Raw genomic sequence first — 17,018 nt, forward strand, 5'->3', positions numbered from 1 at the left:
ACAGAGACTCAATTTGTCAGCTGAAATAGAAGCTGGAGTTTTCCTTGATTAGATCCAACCTTGTGTGATCTGAACAGAAGGTTTTCAATCTCATTTTTATCTTGGCCTTTGCCTTCAGGTGGAATGGTAAAATTAGGACAAGCTCTCTCAAATGAGCCAGTAATTATTATTATGATTATTCCTTCCAGATGAAGTACCTGGGAGCTCTTGTGCTGGTTCAGAGGAAAAACATGGGGGAAAAAATGCTGCATAATGCATGGGAAAAGTTTAACAGAAAATAGGGAATTATTTTTTTTGAAAGTCACATAATAGGTGGATGCTCCAGATTTTTAAGAATTATAGAAGTAAATTGGCCCAAGCAGCAGGAAGCAAAATATCGAGACCATTTCCACACAGAAGGGCAGTGGGAGGAGATGTCCTTGCCCAGGGCTGATTCTGAGGAGGGGTTTCCATATGGATTATCCCAAAGGGAGGAGCCCAAAATCTTCAGTGCTGCCCAGTATTTTACGGTCTTTACAATTTTACCAGTATTTTCCTGCCCTGTATTTTGTTGCTGACTGAGCCAGACTGTTGTGGTGGGATGAGGGAGGGAATCAGAGGGGTAAAAGTGGGAAAAATCACAGGTTGAGACCATAGAATCGTGGAATGGTTTGGGTTGGAAGGGAGATGAAGGATCACCTCATGCCATGGGCAGGGACACCTCCCACCAGCCCAGGATGCTCCAAGCCCTGTCCAGCCTGGCCTTGGACACTCCCAGGGGCAGCCACAGCTTCTCTACCCAACCTGTGCCAGGGCCTGCCCACCCAATTCCTGCCCAATATCCCACCTATCCCTGCCCTCTGGCAGTGGGAAGCCATTCTCTGTGTCCTGTCCCTCCAGGCCTTGTCCCCAGTCCCTCTCCAGCTCTCCTAGAGCCCCTTCAGGCACTGGAAGGCTGGAAGGAGAGAAAGAATAAAGAGAGTTTAACATTTAAACCCTGGAGAAGGTGGGAGAGGGGAGAGGGGAGAGAGAGAGGGGAGAGGGGAGAAAGGAGAAGGGAGAGGGGAGAAGGGAGAGGGGAGAAGGGAGAGGGGAGAAGGGAGAGGGGAGAAGGGAGAGGGGAGAAGGGAGAGGGGAGAAGGGAGAGGGGAGAAGGGAGAGGGGAGAAGGGAGAGGGGAGAAGGGAGAGGGGAGAAGGGAGAGGGGAGAAGGGAGAAGGGAGAGGGGAGCCCCTCAGTGCCCAGAGATTGTTCCACCTCTCCAACAGCCCCTCAGCACCATCCTCACCCAGGGCATTGGGGACAACCCCCAGCTCAGCCACCACACACAAGGCTGTTCCCTAAACCAGTGCCAGCAGGGAGGGAATAACACTTCCCACGAGGTGCCTCTGGGACCTGTGAAATGTGTGTTATCACCTGATTGATGAATTCTGTCAGTGAAGCAATTCTGGGGACACAGCTCTGAGTTGCTTCCCCCTGCACACAGACACAGACACAGGTTTGAATTGCTCCATTTATAAACCATCCCAACAAATGGCCTGAAGCAATTGTATTCCAGACCTTCAACTGCCTTCTTGGACTGTGTATGTGGATTCCTAGAAAATACCAAGATGGTCTTTAATAGAAAAATGTTGGTATGATGTAACTGGGTGCAAAGTCCAGGATTAAGGCAGCAGAGCAGCAGCTGGCACAGCTACACAGTCACCCCTCACCCATTTCTAACACAAATCTCTGCAATTCTTTCAGTATTGCTGATTTTATTAAAAGAACAGTCTAAGACACAACAACAAAATCATGGCAAATTCAAGTAACTTTTAAAAGGTAATAATGAAACACTAATTTAGAGGTTTCATAAGCCTGAAACGTCAAGGAACCTGTTTGCTGGTTATGGTTGTACAACACTATGTGCTGGTCTCTCACACCATGTGGAGCTGCTCTGTAACTCCTGCACTCCCCCATCCTGCAGCAGGGCAGAGATTCAAAGGAAATATGTTTTATTGCTGTCTCATCCCACTGATAACGTGGCTTTTAGTCTACTCAAGTAATCTCTAAGTTTAGAAGAAACAAAACCTCTTGCCCTCCCCAATTACTGTTTATCCACATTAATTCTGTTGACTTCAGAGAAGAGAATTAACAAATTATTAAAAAAAATAAATATTCCTATGCAGGAAATATATTGACCCCTGCAATTAATACATTAATAATCATTTACTTGCAGCATTAATTGCATGACTCAGAGTGTCTGAAGTGTTTATTTAAAAACCCCCAACCCCCTAGAACACAGAGGCCACAGGGTGGGGGTGTCTGAGCCCTTCAGACACTCTGAGCTGGCTCTGACTTCAAAGGATGAATCATCAGAATCTGGTTGGTATCAGCAGAACTGCCCTGCACAATAAATGAGGCCAGTTCAGCCTTTCCCTGGAGGGGTTTCTGTCTCTTGGCTACAGGAAAATGATGCAGCTTGTCTGCAAGCAAAATTTTGTATTACTTCAACCAAGGAAAACATATTTATATAGCAAAGGTTGTCTGAAACAGCCTCTGAAGTTTTAATAACAGTGCAGCCACTCTTTGCAGAGTTTCAGGATGTATTTCAGTGAGAACAAAGACACACTTAGAGCACTTTCTTTTCACTCTGTCCTTCCACTGTGGACACAGCAGACAAAACCTACACACCCTTTTGTGTCCATCACTGCCACAAAGTTAAACAGCAGAGCAAGGCTGGAGGAATCAGAGTGCAATCCACCCAAAATCTGCTTGACACAGACATGCAAATCTGCAAAAAATCTACAGTTTGGGCACAGTCCCACAGGACTGACTGCTGAGGTATAAATTCCTGATACTGCTGGGCTACAGCTGCAGCAGAGTGTTTGAGCCCCAGCTCTGGCAGCCTCTGTTGTACAATCAAATGCCTTATTTTATCCCAGCCCTAACAGAGTGAAAAGCAAAACTTCTGAGAAGTCTCACAGCTGATGCTTCAAAAGCCCATCCTACCTTCACGCACCAAGCAGACTACAGAGCTCCTTGTTTGCTTTTAATTACCGGGTTTATTCACTCCAAGGTCAGACTCCTGCTGTGCTTTGCTCAGGCCACAGTTGGAGCAGCAGCTCTGCTGTCAGGCTGGAGGTTGATGAGGGAGTTGCTGGCCTGGGCCAGCTCTGCGATGGAGACTCGGCCTCGCTGTTTGATGTACTGAGCCACGGCCACCATCTCCTCCGGGGTGATGTAGATGAACTTCCCTCTGTCATCAATCACACCTACAGGGGACAACAAAGGGCCCTGCAGTCAGCACTGCACACACACAGCAGCCACTGCTCTGGGAAGGGACCTTCCAGCTGCTGAGGCAGCAGTTCCTATCTGGGGCAACAGAACGACGAGCCAGCACTCAGGCTTTTATCTCCTCGCTGCTGCTGGGGCTTTGAGCAGGGCTATGACAGTGGCCAAGTGACTTGATGAGACTCAGTTTGTTCAAAGGAACGTGTTCTTGTCATCAGGCACGGCTGGCTGGGAGTTCCACAGCTTCAGGTGTGTGGTTTTCATAGAATCATGGAATATCCTGAGCTGGAAGGGACCTCCAAGGACCATCCAGTCCAACCCTGGCCCTGCACAGACACCCCAACAATCCCACCCTGTGCCCCAGAGCATCATCCCAACCCTCCTGGAGCTCTGGCAGCCTTGGGGCCGTGCCCACTGTCCTGGGGAGCCTGGGCAGTGCCCACCACCCTCTGGGGGAAAAGCCTTTTCCTGAAATGCCACCTAACCCTGCCCTGACATAACTCCAGCCCTTCCCTGGGTGCTGTCCTGATCACAGGGAACAGAAATGGAGCTGCAGACCATGATGAGGTGTGATCTCAGCCTCCTCTTCTCCAGGCTGAACAAACCAAGTGCCCTCAGCCTCTCCCTGAATGGTCCCTCCAGACCCTTCATCTTTGCAACCCTCCCACTTTGCTGCTGATGGTCTAGGCCCAGGCAGCTGGTGGGCAGAGGCAAAGCAGGAGGGTCCAGGAGGGGATCCAGAGCCCTGTGGGGCCCAGCTCAGCCTTTAAAGCTTCCCCTCTGCAAGGGAATGAAGCTCTATTTCCATATTTCGGTGGCTCCAACCAGACTGAGAACAGTTCTCTCTGTTCTTCCACTCCAAGGCAGAGCCTGCCTGGCCTGACTTTGGGGACACAGACACAGCCAGGACTGTCCACATCTTTATCCTTCAATTCCAAGTACTTTGAGGCCATTTGAACAGGTATCCACATGTCCCTGCCAAGACAGCTGTTCCCCAGCCATGACCACAGGATCAGGTCACGGAATGTTTGTGCTGGCACCTTCCCCTCCTTCACCCTCAGGAAGAACGAGACTGCCCAGCAATAAACCAGATTTGTTCAGACACAGAACTCCCCACAGGCTCAGTCTCTGCTCACATTCCAACTTGGACTGTGTGGGTACATGGCTAGGAACAAGCACTTCACTTGCTCCAGCATCCTGGAGTGCTTTGGGATGTTTGCTTCTCCCACAGCACGCCCTACCCTGGTCCTGGGCTTAAACCACCAAACTATCCCAAATGATCCCAGTGATCCTTTCCAATTCAGATTTTACATGCCCCCATTTGCAGCTGGCTCCCAAAAGCCTTCAGCAGATGGATAAATAAATAAAATACAGGTAAGGATTTAGTTATCAAGCCCTACAAGGATCCCTAAAAGAGGAATGACACTGGAAATCTCTGTCTGACACAGGGAAGGCACATCCTGTCTCACCACCTCCCATCCCCTTTGTGTCTTGGCTGTCACCTGTCAAAGTGCCATCTGCCATCAGGGCCTGGATCCTGTTAATTGCATCCTGTGCAGGAGAGAAAAAGAAACAACAGACTGATCAAAAGAGAAGCAATAAACATTTCCCATGTTCAGATAAACCACAAATAGAGGTTTCCATTTAATCCCTCAGCATTAAGGGCTTCAGGGAGGGACACACACCAGAGTTCCAACACAGACAGGTGCAATAAGCCCTCTGGTCTTAGCAGGATGAAATTCCTGCATTTTGGGGTGTTCCAATCACTTCCTGACCCCAAAAGGAGGCTTTAATTGCTGTAAGGAAGAGGGGATGGCTCCAGAAATCCTCCCAGGGAAAGGCTGTGCAGTGCCACTGCAACAGGTGAATTCCATGAAGCACTGAGGGATCTCTCCAAGAATCTTCCTCAATACATTCCAGAGCTTTTTATATCTTTTCCTGCACCATTTAAGAGCAGGAAAACATCTTTTATCAATCCAAAGCAACAACTTGTTGAATTTATGGCTGGGTTAACTCCATAGTTAACCACGCACCTTAAGTATCACGCACCTTAAGTATCTAAGCCCTGGTTTCCACAATTCTGCCTCTCTCTTTCCTGTATTTATGTGACTGCAGAGGCAAATTAAAGTTTAAATTTCAACCTTAAGTGACTCAGTGCAAGTTTAAATGGAGTTCTGGTTTAAGAGACAGGCAGGGGCCCAGCAGCCTGGACTTAGAGCAGTGTAAGTTTTCTGTGAGAACAGAAACCATTGTTCCATCATTAGATTCACAAGCACCACAGGACCCATTAACCCACAGGCAGCTGTGGAAGGGGCACACTGGGCACTGTGCACTGCAACGGTCTCAAGAGCCAACACTCCTTCACTGGCTGGCTGGTACTGTGATGAATGGCCACAATTTTAGGGCTGATTTTGCTGATCCTCACCAAAATCCAAACATTTTCAGTAATGCTCAGACATTTCCATAGATACCCTCACTTACCCATTATCTCTCCTGTCCTTTTAAACTCTCTCCTTGCACTTGCACCCAAAAGTCAGTACTTAAACCCCAAAAGTCAGTGCTCACCTGTGTTCTCAAGCCCAGATGTGAAGCCAAGTCCTCCAGCTGGATAACCTTGGTTTTCTATGGGAACAAAGAATTACACACAGCTGATGAATTAGAAGGTTGGCATATTTTTTCCCATTCAAATAACAAATTGCTTTTACCAGACAAAGCAGACCCTGTCACACTAAATAACTTTTCCAAGCAAGCACTTTTTTCTGATGAAAAACTCTTGAGTTACTCAAACCAGTGAGCTCTGTGGAAAGACTGAGTGCCTGACCCACTTAGGGGAAGACTCAAATCCACTTGCAGCATTTATCCTGGACTTTTCCTTACATCAGGATGAGCACAGTAATCAGCCATGGTCCTGTTCTCCTGCCATTGAGTTTCTCAGCTGCTGCCTTTCATTTCTAGGGTGCTTTATCAAGAGCCTTTTTTTTCCTGAGAGATGTTTCAAAGTACCTTTTAAATTCATCACTGGAGTGTATCAGCACATACATAAAATCCAGCCAAGACTGGCAGCATTAAGTGCTTTAGTCTGTTTTACTAATGTCATGTGTATTAATGCCAAAATAATCTTCCTAAGCAAGCAAACACCTTATTAAAACTGTCGGGGTTGGAACTTCAAGTTGTCATTTTGCCTCTGACAGAGATTCCTCCTGCAGGTTTTCTCAGTCAGGGCACGGTCACCACTGCTCACATCTGGTTTTAGGCTTCTCTGCAGCTCCACAGAAAACACCTGGTGTGCTCATCTGGACCTGTTTGGTGCCTGTTTTCTTCTCTGCCAAAGCTTTAGGAACTCATCTGTTTAGACACAGTATTTGTAAGGAGCTTGGAAAATACAAAGCTGCTGAAAAATTCAGTTAATATTCAGGACCACATTCCTAAAATATATGGCCACAGGAGCTGCATGTCCATTAACAAATGGAATACTTCAAACAATGAGCTCATTTGTTTCTGGGAGGACACTGAAGAAATAAAGAGAAGCTGAAATAGATGAATCTCTTTCATTAACAAAATCAGACCAAAGAAAGCCACACACGGATTTGGTAGTTGTGAAGTTTGATGCAGCCAAGCTAGAGAACTGAATACCATGGACTGAACACATGGAACTGGAACCAGTCCATGGAATTCAGTTCTCAGAGCTGGGAACTGCCAACATTCGTCACATCTTCTTTTAAAAGGACTGGGGGGGGTGTTGGTGCAAAGCCACATAAACAAGAGAAACAGGACTTCAACCTTCACTTAAAGATATTCACCCTCAGTGACCAAGTTTAGTGGAAGCTTTCCAGGACAGATCCTGCTGGGAATAAGAGCCCAGGAGTGGGGTGGAATTGGGATGCATTCCCCACACACACTCGGAAACACAGTGACAATGTGAGGTCCCAAGGGAAGAAAACACTTCACCTGTTCTATAAACAGGCTTGATTTCCATAGGGCAACATATAAACATCCACAGTGGACTGAATTCCTTTAATTTCAGGTGTGATTCTGCTGCTGTCCTCTGCATTTTCCTTCCAGCACCCTCAGGAATGAAGCATGGGCTGAGCTATCTTCACTCAGTTATTCCAGCACAAGAAGTTACTCAAAAGAAGAGCTGAATTCAATTTTACATTTGAAAAAAATGCCAATTACTCTTAATTTATACATTTTCCAGACAGCTCCACGCAGCTCAGCACTGCTTCCTGTCAGAGAGTCTCTGTGAACAGAAGATGAGGGCAATACATAATCTATATATTAAGCACACGCTCAAGATTAAAGAAAAATACTTAAAGTGATGCCCCAGTTCTGCAGCTCAGAGGAAATCAGGTGTTGAGGTGCTTCTGAATTCAGATTTCAGCCCAAGTTTGACGTTGAGATGAAGTGACTAATCCAAAACCACACACTTGTGCTCAGACCCTGAGGTGGGACTTGGTGACTAATCTGTTCCACCACAGCCAGGGGGGCAATGGGCACAACCTGACCCAGCTGGGGCACCCCCTGGGAACCCTTTCAGAGGCTGGGGAAGATCCCAAGGGACACTGAGATCTCCCCTTGTCTCACCTGTGCTGTCCTAAGGCACGGGAGGCAGAGGGAAGCCCAGCAGAGCTCTGGAGAGACTCTGCACTGAGCTCCTGCTCAGCCCTGCTCCAGTGGGCTCCCTAAGGAGAGTTATCCACAAGGCAAATCTGTTTGTGAGTCCAGGAGATAAATCCAGGGGTTTGCTGGGATAATGGACAAGCAAAACTGGCCCAGGGTGAGAGATTTTGGATTAACAAAATGATTAGGATTTCACTAGGCATACATGATTTGCTTACTAAAGAAGCCTTTCACACACCCCCCTCCGCACTTCCTGAGAGTTCAGTTTCCAGGGAAAGAGGAAAGGGATTCATTAGGACAAAAGATTTGCATAACATTGTTAGAGGAGAGGAGAAAAATGCATCTGACCTTTGATATAGCAATAGTGGAGAGTGAGACATTTGTCCTTACAGATCAATGAACACACCCTAGGCTTTCAACACCCAACCTTACAACCCAATGGAAGGGACACTAACACACCCTGCTTAAAACAAGTGATCTTCTTCTCAAATCCCCCTGCCAAACATTGCATGAATAATCAGTCAGAAAGCTGGGATGGACCTTTGCAGTGGCAAAGGCAAAGTGTTTGGGGCACAAACCCACCCTCCTGCAGGGCAGGCAATGCTGGAGCAGCAGCTCTGGCTCCTGCTGGGCTCAGATGCAGAGCTCGTTTTCCAAATCGGTGGCTGATGCTCCCAAAGAAAAAAGCCTGAATGTCTCAAATCCCAACCCACAGCGAACATTAAACTTTGAGGGTGATTCACCAGGCCTGTCTGTATAAAGGAGCCACATCCTGCCCCAAGAAGCCAAGATGGAGCTGTAATTACAAAGCCTTTTAACAACGATGGACGTGTTGGTGCTGGTTAAGTAAATAAAGCTTATCTAAGGCATCACTTTGGTTACCTGCTGAATATTTAAGCAAATCAAAGAGGAAATGATGATGTCTCTCTTTAACAAAAGGCACTTTACAAAATCTAACAAGTGTGGAAGGAAGAGAAAGACCAATGGCAGCTTACCTTAACATACTCCAGGAATTCCAGAAGAAAGCTGCGAGACTGGACCCAGCAAGGAAAACAATTGTTATTTTCAATTCATGAACATCAAATGCATCACAAACTTGCTGAGTGCAAAGATCACAGAATGGTTTAGATTGCATAATTCTCAAGTTTTACCTACACACCCTGAGCTATTGAGCTGGCAACAAAAATAATCTAGATTTAACCTTGTGAGGGATTTATGGCAGGTATTTTCTGAGACAGAACATGGCTCAGGTGCGGTCTGTGTTTAAGTGTTTTCTGAAAGGAAATCTTTGAGTGTTTTACTCTTCCCATCACATTCCCCCTGAAATAACCAAGTCTGGGTGAGTTTGAGCATCAGAGAGTTACACACAGACCACCCTGAGGATGTTTGGTGCAGAAACAAACCCCAGAGTGACTCAGGACAGATGCCAAGGGCAGCACATCATGTGGAGGCTCAGCCCCTGTTCAAGCCACACACCTGGAATTCAGGGCTTTCATCTCACAGTTCCCTTTGCAAAGGCAGTGCCAACAACTTGCATTGAAGTTAAAGGAGATCAAGTTACTCTGCAGCCCTGGAAATCAATCAGCGTTAATTAATTGCTTAGCTCTGGACTCAGGAGTGTAATTTGCAGCCCGAGTTTCAGCACAGCAGCCCCAACACCACCAGGCAGAGTCAGCTCTGTAACAGGACACTGAAATGATTTGGTACTTCATCCCCCACAAGGCAAGGGTGGTTTGTCCTTTCTCCTTGGCTGCCTGTTCTTATTTCTGAATATGACTTTTAAATCACTTACAATTAAAGCTGTAACTCCCCAGCCCTACCAAAGCTGTCTCAGGTTGAGGTCCAGGCATCATGAACTGCCTGCCAAGCTCCTTCAGGTGAGGAACACCCTTCTCTGTTCTTACATAAAGGAACATTCCCTTCTCCTTGACAGGCAGTGTAGGAACATGGGCAATAAACACATTCCAGCTTGAAAGGGTGTCTAAAGTGGAAGAATTTAGTATTCAGGTGTAACCTCATCTTCTAAGAAAATAAGTACAGATTTTTGAATGAACTTTCAATGAAAAAATGCATTTTACTGTTCTCTGCCTCTTGGGGAATTCTCATCACCAGATACAAGTTCTCTTGGTGTTAATCCCGGTGAGATGGAGGAATTTTTCTTAATGGGAAGGGGTCCACAGTGAGAACTTGTAATGAGTCATTAGGCAGAAGCTCCTCGGCCCAAAGCCACTCTCAGTCACCCCAAAGCAAACCCATTTATTCAACAGGGTCATTTCAGCAGAGGACCAAATGCACAGATGGCCCTGAAACAAAATCCTTGCCATGAAATGCCCTGGACAGCTCAGATTTGGCAGCTACAACCCAAGAGCAAGTCCAGCATTTGAGGGCAAAATCGAGTCTAACAGGTTTTCAGCAGACAGAACAAGAGCTCTGCCTCCCTCAACAGCAAGACTTCTTCAGGTTTGCTGTGGTGTCATCTCAAGTCTCACATTTCAGCCCCCATCTGCAGGCAGGAACAGGGGCAGCCTGCAAGAATGTAATGCAGGAGTTTGAAATATCAGCATTTGCAACACTAAAAGTGTAATTTTCCAGAGTATAACCCCCAAGCACCCAGGCTGTGTGCTGGGAATTCTCTGAACAGAAGCCTTTCAAGACAGGAGTTTGGGTTTTGATTTGATTTCACAGCAGCTCTGTTGGTGTAGAAAATAAAACTCAAACCAAGCAATTGCCTCCAAGATCTCTGGGCACCACCAACCCCCCAGATTTATCTTTGTGGGCTCACCCTCTATGGGTAAGACAGAGCTGGTGACAGTGAGAGATCATCTGAACTCCAGGATGGGTTTTATCTCAGCCCTTAGAGGAGGGAGCAAAGGGCTCATTTCCATGATAAGCACTTCCTTTAGCACTCTAAACCAATTTGTAGAGGTCTGGCAGGAGGAACTGTAGCACTCCCCAGGAAATATTCCAGGGTAACCTGTGCCAGACACAATTCAGCTTTCCCAAGCAAAAACCTTTGTCTGACTCCTGCTTTGCAGTTCATTTTACACCAGCCAATGCAGTGAGTCCACCAAAGAGAAAGGAAAGTGCAGACCCAGCCTAAGACATACCTGTTCCTCTGTCATTGACTCTTCAACCCCTTCCTCTTCAACCACGAAACTCTCCTTCAGCTTCAGGTACTCTTCATACTCTCTCTTTTCCTCTTCTTCCTTTGCCTTCCTTTTTTCCTCTTCCTGGACAGAAAAAGATGACAAGTGGTCAGTTTGCTCCTCCCCAAGTCAGGTTTGGTTTGTGGTTTAAGTGAGGCAGCATCTTCCTTTGCTGCAGGCATGAGATAAAAAGCATTTCAAATAAGTCTGAGTTCTCCCCTGGTGGCATCACCAACGCCTCAGTACCCCCTGGGGGCAGTGCCCATCTCCCACCAGGTGTGAGCCTGCACTCCAGACACCAAGGCTGGCTCTAAGTCTGACAGAAGGCACAAACCCACTCCTAAATAGCAACCTGCTGCCTCAATTTGCATGAATCTGTTCCTCCTGCAGATCCCGTGACAGGAAGGCCCTGCCCCAACTGTCCTTTGATGCAACAGCCACAGTTTGGTGAGTGGCCCCAACCCTGCTCTGAACTGGAGCACACTGGGAGGGAGCACAACCCCAGTGTGGAGTTCCACTGGTGTCCAGAAGAAGCTGTTCTGTAAAAGTTTCAAGTAAAAGCAAGTTTTCAAGAGAATCTCTTTCTTAGGAAAGATTTCTCCCAGCAAACTGTGCCTACATGGAATGTAAAGATCTGTATGAAGCATTTTAGGCATTTTAGGGTTTTAGACAGTTGATTGTTAACCAAAATCTTCAGGTTCTGCTTTGAGTTCTCTGCAAGAAAATACTTTGTTGCCTGCCCTGAATGAAATACTGAAGTCTTTAAAAAAACCCCAAATGCCAACCCAGAAAACTCCAAGCCCAACATCTGTGACATGGTTTGGCAGAATTCACATGTTCCCAAAGCAAAACTGTGATTAAAGGTTTGCGAACATGAGAGTTACTTAGAAAATGTTCCCAGTAAGAACAGGTTTTCACTGGGAGCTCATAAATTTGCAGCTTTCCACGATTTTCTCTTAAAATTTGTTGTGCTCTTCTCCAAAATACTTTACAAGTGTTGATTTCAGTGACAATCTCAGGGCATTCCTTTATCATTAGCACAGGAATTGATCTTTTAAAGAACAATTATATGGATTTCTAAATGCTTCCCATGCTGCATCTTGGACACTAATATGGTAATTCCTTCCTTAAACAGCTGGAAAGCAAATATTTGTTCCATGAAACCAGGAAGGGACAGGAATAGGTCATTAAATATATTGAAAAATATCCATATTTAAAAAGATGCCACGTAAGGCCAAAACCAGCAAGGTACCAGAAATGGGAATGGCAGAGAAAAGAGTATTTGGTTGCAATTTTATTTAATCAAATTCCCAGAAAAGTCAGGAGAAGGAATCCTGCCAACATCCAAGGATGAGAAAAACAGGACTGAAAGGATCCTACTGTATCTGCAAAGCCAAAGCCATTTTTTAACTGCTATCTCATGAAAAATCTGCAGATCTGAGGAAGCTCTTGAGACAAAACAAGGCCATTTTTGGGTCATTCATCACTGCAACAATTAACCCAACAGCACATTTTTCCCTTATAAGCATTACAGGTGCCAAGAACAACAAAACCATATTTCATCTGGAAGTGACAACAATTGTTCTTTTAAGTGCAATAAAATCAATTTTGCTCCTGGAAAGACACGAATAAGGTTCTTCCCCATGTCTATTAGAGAGGTTGAAATTCAACAGGGTTTGAAATGAGGGGAAAAAAATAGTCACAAAACCTGAAAGTTCCTTTGGTAAATAATTTCTAGATACTTCTACAAAATAAATAAATTAACAGAGGGCAGTGTCTCTGAGAGCAACAATAAGTAAAATACATTTTCTGGTTTCTGGAAGGTCTAAGAAATGAATGAGGCCCCTCCCAGTCCAGTTTTTTAAAGCCCTCCCAGCACTTCCATGCCCAACATCTGCAGAAAGGCAGCTCTGCTGTGAGATTGCCAGAGCACTCAGCTGCCAGACCTTCTTTTGCTTAAAAACCCAGAGGAATCTGTTTTCCAGATGCTGAATTTTGCTCAGCAGGGCATTTCCAGGTGGTCTGAGCTTTGGTAGCTGAAGTGTGTCAGCCCTCAGAGCTTCCTGCTGGCTGGAGCCTCTCCCATAAAACAAACTATTTCCAGACGCTTCTTCACCCAGTAATTAAAAATTCATGCACAATCTCACAGGCTTTACAACCCAAATTCACCTGTGATTCAACCTGTGGAAAAAGAAGGGTTTGGTCTGACTAACCTGGGTCAGAGCCAGAGCAGCAGCCCTGGGGGCTGAGCAGGGGAACCAGCACGGATGGCACCATCTATTCCCAGCTTTTGTGTCCTCCATCACACCATCCCTGTTCCCTCACGTGCTCCAGTTCTGCAGCAGCTGCCTGGGAGCTGCAGGATCACATGAAGGTCAATGAGGGATGAAGTTCAACAAGGCCAAGTGCAGGTCCTGCCCTTTGGCCACCCCAACCCCCTGCAGCGCTCCAGGCTGGGCACAGAGTGGCTGGAGAGCAGCCAGGCAGAGGGACCTGGGGGGACTGAGGGACAGGAAGCTCAACAGGAGCCAACAATGTGCCCAGGTGGCCAAGAAGGCCAATGGGAACCTGTCCTGGATCCAAACTAGTGTGGCCAGGAGGCCCAGGGCAGTGACCCTTCCCCTGGACTCTGCCTTGGGGAGGCCACACCTTGAGTGTTGTGTTCAGTTCTGGGCCCCTCAGGTCAGGAAAGATCTTGAGGGGCTGGAGTGGGGCCAGAGAAGAGCAACGAGGCTGGAGAAGGGACTGGAGGTGGCACTGAGTGTCCTCTTAAACACCTCCAGGGACAGAGAATCCACCATGTCTTGATCCAACCCTACTGTGGTCACCAGCCCAGGGCACAGAGTGCCAGAGTGATCACAGTGGGGTTGGATCAAGGGTTGAACTTGATGATCTCAGAGGTCTTTTCTAACCCAACTGAGAAGAGAAGAGCAACGAGGCTGGAGAAGGGACTGGAGCACAAGTGCTGTGGGGAGAGGCTGAGGGAGCTGGGGGTGTTTAGCCTGGAGAGGAGGAGGCTCAGAGATGACCTCAGCACTGTCTGGAACTCCCTGAAGGGAAGTTCTGGCCAGGTGGGGGTTGGTCTCTTCTCCCAGGCACTCAGCAATAGGACAAGGGGGCACGATGGGCTCAAGCTCTGCCAGGGGAAATTGAAGTTGGAGAGCCGAAGAAACTTCTTTGCAGAGAGAGTGCTCAGGCATTGGAATGGGCTGCCCAGAGAGGGGGTGGATTCCCCATCCCTGGAGGTTTTTGAGCTGAGCTTGGCCGTGGCACTGAGTGCCATGATCTGGTAAAGGGACTGGAGTTGGACCAAGGGTTGGACTTGATGATCTCAGAGGTCTTTTCCAACCCAATCCACTCTATGGTTCTGTGATTCAGGCAGCATTCCCACAACCCCAGTGTCTGCAGGAATAACCCATGCACAAGAATGGCATCAGAGGGAGCTGAGCCCAGGCCTGGCTTGTGGGCACGTCACACGGAGGGCACTCAGTTCAAAAACAGAGTTAAACCCCACCTGTGGGTTTGGCAGCTTTGTGGGCTCTCCCCACTGAGCTGTCAGTGTTGCTCAGAGCACACTCAAGCTGGGCCACCTTCCCCAGCCATTGGTGGGGTGCTGGGGAAACCCCTAGAAATTCGGTGCCTGCAGATGCTCCCCTGCCTCCAGCTGGCTGCTTTGGTTAGTTCTTTTTCTTCCTTTTTTTTTTTGTTTGGTTTTTTATGCTTCTCTCCTCACTCACCTAAATGGTACCCAAACTGAACATTTGTACAGTGTGATAATTTCTGCATGTGAAGAACAAACTATCTCAGTTTCATCCTATTTTTATTGAACAAATGAATCAATTAGTCACTGAAACCTTTCTTCATCCTGTTCCTTTCCTGACAAAATGTCCATGTTATCATTGCTGGATCAACTCTCCCTCTGCTTGCTCACTGCCAGCCTCATGTGAGACCCAAGAGCTTCCAGAGCTCCATGTGGTCCATGGATCTCCAGCACTTAGAATCACAGAATCCTAGAATGGATTGGGTTGGAAAACACCTCCCAGATCATCAAGTCCAACCCTTGGTCCAACTCCAGTCCCTTTACCAGATCATGGCACTCAGTGCCACGGCCAAGCTCAGCTGAAAAACCTCCAGGGATGGGGAATCCACCCCCTCTCTGGGCAGCCCATTCCAGTGCCTGAGCACTCTCTCTGCAAAGAAGTTTTTTCTGCTCTCCAACTTCAATTTCCGCTGGCAGAGCTTGAGCCCATCGTGCCCCCTTGTCCTCTTGCTGAGTGCCTGGGAGAAGAGACCAACCCCCACCTGGCCAGAACTTCCAACATCCTTACCCCTTCCAGTCTGGACCTGCTCAGCACCAACTTCCCTCCCCTGCATTCAGTCCCACCAGGACCTGCATTTGCTGTGAGGTTCCTTCAGATCATCCCTCCCTGTTTGCCTCTTACCTTGATCCCAGGGATTATTCCCAAACACCTTCCTTGTGCCAACTGCACAGGAGCCCAATCTTTGCCCAGGAGAAACCCAGAGCATCCTGAAACTCCTGTGGGCTCACAGCTGGGTTTTTGGGACCACAAATTGCTCAGGAGTTCTGGGATGCTGTTGGCTCACTGAGCCCACACTGGACACTCTTCAACCACCCCCTGATACTTGTTATTCCCTTTTTTTGTGGGTGTTCCCTTGAGGTGCAGGATGAGGAAGAGCATCCAAATGCCTTGGGGTGCCTGGACCAAAGAAACCCTCCCTGCAGACCATCCAGGTTTTGTACTGGGAAGCAACAAGGGGCTTTGCAGGAAATAATCTGGCAGTGAGCAGATGGATCTGTAGGACTCCTGTCCCCTCACTGTGTCCTTATCCCCTCAGAATCAGAGAAAGAGTTTTTTGCAAGCTTTTCAACTTGCAATTCTTGAGGAGAAATCAATTTTCAGGCAAGTATCCACACTTGAAAACTGATATTTAAACTGGAGCAGCCTCCATCAGCCTCCAGAAAGGCACTGCTTCTGTTAGGTATAATGGATATAAATGCCCAACAGGCAATGAAAAGCTCTGCTGAGCAGCACAGGAATCTCAATGTTCACATAAGACATAATAACTAAAAATTGGTGCCTCTTCTTACATGACCAAGTATTAAAGAGTCAACACTTCAGGGTCTTCTTCTTCAAAAGGATCTTTGTGATCACGGCTGATCCTCTGAAGATCCAGAGCATTTTTATTCAGGCACTTAAATGCAAACTTACAAAATTAAAACAAGAAGAAAAAGCTGTTCAGTGAGCAACCAGCAAGGCTGTGCATGAAGCCCGTGCTTTGCAACATCAGAGGAAGTTGGTTCTCATTGATAAGTGTGGGTTGGTAAACCAGCTCACCACCAAAAAACTCCAGGAGTGAGAGGGAAATCCCCAGGGCAAAGCAGGGCTGAGGCAAATGCCGATTAAAAAGGAGCTTCCTCGGGCCTGCAGCCAATCAGGCCAGCAGAGCACTGGAAAGGAAACTTGAATTTTAAAAATACATTATCTGGTTTGCAACACTGAAGCCAAGGGGTAACCACATCTTATTTGTGAGTGCATAGAAATGTATTTAAATAGAAGAAGGGGGGGTATTTTTCTCAAGAATATGCAAGACTTTAGCCCCCATCACTCTCCTGAAGGGACAGTTTCCAGCTTTGAGCAAAATTTTTGGTTGTAGTTATTGGGAGAGAGACTGAACACGAAGTTCAAGTGGAATTTAGCCAACAAAGCTGGTTGTGCTTGGCTGGGTGGGACTTGCCACTGTCCCTGTACCTGCAGAAATACTCTGATGTACTGGAAAAGGAAAGGAAAAATGAGGTTATGTGACAACTGTGACAACTCCCAGACAAAATTCAGTGATAAAATCCAAGTTTCTTGTGCCTTGTGGGATTATGTAACCTGCAGCAATGTCAGTGATCAAAATGCCTCCCAAACCCACATAATCAGCACCCCCCTGGTTTTTATCTCATGGCCATCAGTCAGTTCATGGCCTATTTTTCAGA

At 47.0% G+C, this 17,018-nt stretch overlaps 1 protein-coding gene across 2 annotated transcripts in view; it reads right to left on the reverse strand.

The window, feature by feature from the left end:
* Positions 1–1,629: 1,629 nt before the first annotated feature.
* Positions 1,630–17,018, reverse strand: part of DDRGK1 (DDRGK domain containing 1) — a 39,755-nt gene continuing 24,366 nt past the window's right edge. Inside the window, exons 5-10 of one of the 2 annotated variants that reach the window (XM_071557072.1) lie at positions 10,979–11,101; positions 8,867–8,905; positions 5,817–5,873; positions 4,754–4,802; positions 3,018–3,232; positions 1,666–1,938 (exon numbers count right to left, since the gene is read on the reverse strand). In XM_071557072.1, coding sequence (XP_071413173.1) covers positions 3,060–3,232; positions 4,754–4,802; positions 5,817–5,873; positions 8,867–8,905; positions 10,979–11,101 — 441 coding nt within the window. In that variant the 3' untranslated portion in view covers positions 1,666–1,938; positions 3,018–3,059. Of the gene's footprint in view, positions 3,233–4,753; positions 4,803–5,816; positions 5,874–8,866; positions 8,906–10,978; positions 11,102–17,018 lie in introns of both variants that reach the window. The other variant, XM_071557071.1, reaches the window with a different exon arrangement.

The sequence above is a fragment of the Pithys albifrons genome, chromosome 5 (genome assembly GCF_047495875.1).
Source record: "Pithys albifrons albifrons isolate INPA30051 chromosome 5, PitAlb_v1, whole genome shotgun sequence".
Taxonomy (NCBI): domain Eukaryota; kingdom Metazoa; phylum Chordata; class Aves; order Passeriformes; family Thamnophilidae; genus Pithys; species Pithys albifrons.